Source organism: Diabrotica virgifera, chromosome 6 (genome assembly GCF_917563875.1).
Source record: "Diabrotica virgifera virgifera chromosome 6, PGI_DIABVI_V3a".
Taxonomy (NCBI): Eukaryota; Metazoa; Arthropoda; class Insecta; order Coleoptera; family Chrysomelidae; genus Diabrotica; species Diabrotica virgifera.
This window is the reverse complement of record NC_065448.1, coordinates 98523842-98529841: the sequence shown is the minus strand read 5'-3', so window position 1 is coordinate 98529841 and position 6000 is coordinate 98523842. Positions and strand designations below refer to the sequence as shown.

Below are 6000 nucleotides of genomic sequence, written 5' to 3'. Positions count from 1 at the left end.
TCAAAAAATTTGACATTTGATGGTTAAATCTTAGGTTTTGGACCATGCAGAGCTTTTTATAAAGAATAACTTTTTTTCGTAAAATTAATAATAAAAAAGTTTTCCATATGGATAGGATACAACTTATAGGGACATACTGTATGTTTAATTGTTACATTTGTTTGACACTGCTGGCAGAATGGAGGATTGTTTCTAGTTATTTTGTAGAGATGTGTATGACGGGTGTGACCAAGTCGGAGCCGAGTGAAGATAACATGTTTTTTCCTAGGTAAAGAAAAGGCCTGTTTATGTACAGAGTTGCCTTTAATTTGTTTTAGTTTTTCGGAACACTGCGACCACTTGTTTTGCCACGCACAACTAACTACGGTTTTAAGACACAATTTCACATCACTTGGCACAATTTTATTTAGATGAACATCACTTGTTGCTGCTTCGTGAGCTAGGCGGTCCACAACCTCGTTACCATTTACTCCAATATGGGATGGAACCCAGATTAATACCACATGTTTGTTTTCCTTTGCAGCATGAAGTTCTTGATAAATGTCTTTATTAATAGGGTTGCAGGAATATATGTTTTGAATGTCACAAAGGGCGTTCATTGAGTCCGTTATGATTGTGTAATTTCTCTGGTTCGATTTGTTAATGAATTTGAAAGCTTCAAGAATTGCATATAGCTCTGCATTGGAAATAGTCCAGTTGTTATGCAGCTTAAATTTAGCATTATGGGTATTGGAGAAAATTGCTGCTCCCACTCCGTCCGCTGTTTTTGATGCATCTGTGTATATCTGTTGGTAGTTGCTAAATCTATCCATAATCTCTTTGAAATGATTTAATATTATGGTTGGATGAGATTCATGTTTATTAAATCTTGACAGATCAGTAATAATTCGTGGTTTATTTACAGTCCATGGAGGAGGAGGGTTTTCGGTAGGATGGTATATGGTCGGGAATGTTATATGATATTTTTGCAGTAATCGGTTGATTCGTTCATAGAAAGGCGGAGCGCATTGAGGGTGAGATGAGAAGTACTGATTAAAACGATTTGTATGTACATTATGGTAAACTGGGTTATCTGGAGAGGATAGAACTTTGCAAGCAAACGACAAACTCAAAAAATCCCGTCTAAATTCTAGGGGGGTTTGCCCTGACTCACTACATAATATACTTAGTATGGGACTTGTTCGAAAAGCGCCCAAAGCAACTCGCAATCCCGTATTTTGAATGACGTCTAGTTCTTTAAGAACAGATTTCTTAGCTGAGTTATATACCACTGAGCCGTAGTCAATTTTTGATCGAACTAAGGATGAAAAAATTCGTAGAAGAGTTGACGTATCGCTGCCTCAGGAGATGCTCGATAGTGTCTTCAAAATATTAATACTTTGTTGGCAAGTACCTTTCAAATTTTTAATGTGACTTTTCCAAACCAATGTTTTGTCAAATGTAAGACCGAGAAATTTTATTTCCTTTACAAAGATAAGATTCTTACCATTCAACGTTAAAACTGGATTATCCTCTTTTCGCTTTTTTGAGAAAAGTAGGCATTTTGTATTTTCGCTAGAGAAGTTGAGTCCTGATTTATCGGACCATTTCTGTAGATTATTTAATGTGCTTTGAAGGATTCTTTGGGTGGATTCTAGATTTGTTCCTCTTAGTAGGAGAACTAGGTCTTCCGCATACAGTCTTCCTTTAACTGGCTGTTGACATTGTTCCAAAATATCGTTGATTGCAACAAGAAATAAAGTTACACTCAACACCGAGCCCTGGGGGATTCCGTTTTCCTGGATTCGAGTTGATGAGAGTGTTCCATTTGCTCTTACCTTAAATGTTCTGAGTTGAAGAACATTTTGAATAAATTTTAGAAATTGTCCCTTAATACCCCAGGAGTGAAGCTTTTTTATTATACCATATCTCCATGTGCAATCGTAGGCTTTTGTTATATCGCAGAAAATAGCTAGGCAGTGTTGTTTGTTAATGAGTGCTTCGTGAACTTCAGATTCAAGATCAACTAGGTTATCGGTGGTTGATCTATTTTGACGAAAGCCATTCTGCTCCGGGATTAGCAGTTTTTTGTTTTCTAAGAACCATGAAAGGCGTCGGTTTATAACCTTTTCGAGTAGCTTACAAGTTGATGAGGTTAGGGATATTGGTCTATAGGATTGGGGATGTGTTTTAGGTTTTTGAGGTTTGGGGATTGGTATAATATATGATTCTGACCAAGATTTTGGAAAGTAGTGTTGTATCCACATTTGATTTAAAACATTAAGGAGGTATGATCTAGCATTTGTACTTAGTTTTTGGAGAAAGATTATTGGTATATCATCCGATCCTGGAGAAGAGTTTTTCATGCCAAACAATGCATCGTCCAGTTCTTCTGGTGAAATTGGAGAGTTCATGTAGTCATCCGTGTTCTCTGTGAAGATTAGCTCCTTTTCCATTCTAAATTTGTATTGAATAAAACTCGGAGAGTAGTTGCATTTATATTCCACCTAGTGAAAATTTTTCAACGGCCGTAATTGAGGAACTACTTCAGCAGAAGTAGTATCTCCCCGTATACTCTTAGGAGATTTTAATAGTCACAGCCCATACTGGGGGTCCAAATTTCGATCATCAAAAGGAAACACACTAGAACAATTACTTGACAGTAAGAACCTAAACATCTTGAATACAGGGGAACCCACAAGATTCAATATACAAACAGGAGAACATTCAGTTATCGACCTGAGCATGTGCGATCCTATCCTACAAACATCTTTAAATTGGGAAGTCCACCCCTACTTGTACGGTAGTGATCACTTTCCTCTTCTTATAACCCGTCCTTTTCAAACTGCATCAACAAACTCTCTCTCAAAATGGAAATTAAACCAGGCCAATTGGACACTCTTCTCAGATGAAGTAGACCAAAAACTGTCATACCTTCCTGACCCTAATACCTCAGATATAGCTTCAAGCTTCAACTTATGTACAGTTTTCCGAGATACTATTGGAAGCAGGGTACAAAGCAGTGGGAAAAACCAAAACTCTAAAAACTCACACACCAGTACCGTGGTGGAATAATGAGTGTGACGAAGCCATCAAAAAATACAAGCGGGCTTTTAACAAATTCAGACGATGTCCAACTACACAAAATCAAATAGAATATAAAAAACTAAGAGCTGAATCGCGGTATAAGATTAAGCAAACCAAAAAACAAAACTGGAAATCTTTTGTGGCATCCATTAATAACTCCACCCCCCTTTCTACATTTTGGGGAAAAATTCGTAAACTATCTGGAAAACAGCAAAACGCTCAAATTAGTTTTTTAAAACATGATGACAAGTTAATTACCTCAACGGAAGAAATCGCAGAAATTTTTGCTGATATTTACGAACAAAATTCCAGCACTAGCAACTACTCTCCGAGTTTTATTCAATACAAATTTAGAAATGAAAAGGAGCTAATCTTCACAGAGAACACGGATGACTACATGAACTCTCCAATTTCACCAGAAGAACTGGACGATGCATTGTTTGGCATGAAAAACTCTTCTCCAGGATCGGATGATATACCAATAATCTTTCTCCAAAAACTAAGTACAAATGCTAGATCATACCTCCTTAATGTTTTAAATCAAATGTGGATACAACACTACTTTCCAAAATCTTGGTCAGAATCATATATTATACCAATCCCCAAACCTTTTGAAACCAAATTTTTGAAGTTATACTTCTTTAGGCGCGATTGAGAGTAAAATTTTTCATAAATCTGCGCGCATGCGCACACAGACAGTATGACGTTTAGTTGCTACTCTTTCAAATTATGTATCAGCGCAAATAAGCCATTAAAATAATATATTCGTGTTTTTTAGTAAATGTATTATTTATTATAATTTTGTGTCTTTGGATTTGTTTTCCTTGGGCATAAAATAATAAAACATCTATTTTTATATTTCTCTTGTCACCGTGATGTGTAATTATGTATATCTGAAACGTCAGTAATATGCGCCTTGACGGCCTGGTTGGTAGAGCATTGGACCAGAGATCGAGAAATCGCGAGATTGCGGGTTCAAATCCCGGACGATTCATACTTTTTTCTTTTTTTAATATTTGGCATTGTTAAGTTTTGGTTAATTTTTGGTATTGTTAATTTTTTGTATTGTAACTGTTAAGTATATTTATTTCGTTAAAATTATATAATAGAAGTATAACTTCTTACGTGCGTACAAAGTACACACACATTCTTTTTTAAAAATAAAATGAATACAATTTTGTACTCTCTATAGGCTGAAGTTTAAAAGGTAGAAAAATAAAAAAGAATGTGTGTGTACTTTGTACGCACGTAAGAAGTTATACTTCTATTATAATATAATTTCAACGAAATATACCTACTTAACAGTTACAATACAAAAAAATAACAATAATTACCAAATAGAACCAAAACTTAACAATGCCAAATATTAAAAAAAAAAAAGAAAAAAGTATGAATCGTCCGGGATTTGAACCCGCAATCTCGCGATTTTTTGATCTCTGGTCCAATGCTCTACCAACAAGGCCATCAAGCCGCATGCTACTTACCTTTCAGATATACATAATTATACATCACGGTGACAAGTGAAATATAAAAATATAGGTTTTATTATTTTACGCCCAAGGAAGACAAATCCAAAGACACAAAATTATAATAAAAAACCTTTTAAACCACCTTTTTCAAATTGCGCAAGTTGTATTATTAATATTAATGTTAATAAATGAAATATAAATATTTTGACGTTTCACAATTTGACAATTCACTTTTAACTGCAGTGCCTTAAAAATTTTAAAGCACTAGTGCCTTAAAGTAGCATTTTTAACGCTCCTATGGATTCCTAAAAATTGCATTTTTAACACGTTTGTAGAAAAATATATTTAAAAACACTAATATATTCTTTCCACACCTTTTCTGGACTGATACATACATAAATTAAAACATTTTGAAGTATAACTTCAAAAATATAATATGAAAACTATTTAAAAAGGCAGTATAACTATTAACTAACCTTTGTTGTTTCTCTTCCCACAAATTTTAAAACGCAACAACCATACATAACCAAACCGTCAACCGTCCAAACCACAGCTGCGCTACAGCTGCCATATTGGATAATTTTTGACATGTCATTTGAACATCCAATCAGAACAAAGTTATAATGCGCATGCGCCCGGATCGTAGGTTTTAACATATAAAAATTCACCCTCATATCGCGCGTAAAGGAGTATAACTTCAAAAAATATTAAAAATAGTCAAGCAACCAACTTAATTTATATTGGACCACTTGGCATGGATTGACCCTATAAAAAGAATTAAATTTAAATGTTGCAGAACAATTTCATTTTTTAAAATGTTGTTTTTTATTAAATCGACTAAATATATACAAATATTCACTATAACTTTAGTCCTAAAATTATATCACAGGATCATACTTCTGTTAAATAATGTCCACTTTTATATTGACTGGCGATGAACTTGGACCTTAGATACCTATAAACGGATTCAAATTTATGTTCAAAATCTCCCAGACTTGTTGGATGTTTTTTACTAAACAGGTTTAGATAAATTCCTAGCACAACTAACAAGCCAGACCACAGATACCTGAAAAAAAATTGAAAAAATTAGAATATTTTTTATTACAATTTGATTTACAATCTGCATATTTTAAACAATAAGTAAATGGTTTAAGTGTTTTCGTCCTCTGGCAACCCTCTTTTTATACACTTTACATTAGTTTACACAGTTCATTTAGACGGTCTGTTAGCCATAGTTTATTCATCGTCACACGAATCCAGGTGGAGCCCTGAGCTATCGAGTTTAGTATGTATAGTGTTCTCTGTATGTTTTAGAAACACCTTCTTCTTCTTCCTCTTTGTAAGCAATTCTGCTTGTTGATTGGTGGATTGATACCTCTATGGAAGATTGTCACTCCATCTTTTGCGCGGTCGGCCGATACTTCTTCTACCGATTAATGATTTATGTCTTGCTATTTTGACCACA

The 6000-nt window shown here is 34.5% G+C and overlaps 1 protein-coding gene across 1 annotated transcript in view; it reads right to left on the bottom strand.

The window, feature by feature from the left end:
- Window positions 1–5336: 5336 nt before the first annotated feature.
- LOC126885883 (adenosine 3'-phospho 5'-phosphosulfate transporter 2-like) overlaps window positions 5337–6000 on the bottom strand; it is a 39061-nt gene continuing 38397 nt past the window's right edge. The window contains exon 5 of the mRNA XM_050652677.1: window positions 5337–5601. Coding sequence (XP_050508634.1) covers window positions 5427–5601 — 175 coding nt within the window. The 3' untranslated portion in view covers window positions 5337–5426. The remainder of the gene's footprint in view (window positions 5602–6000) is intronic.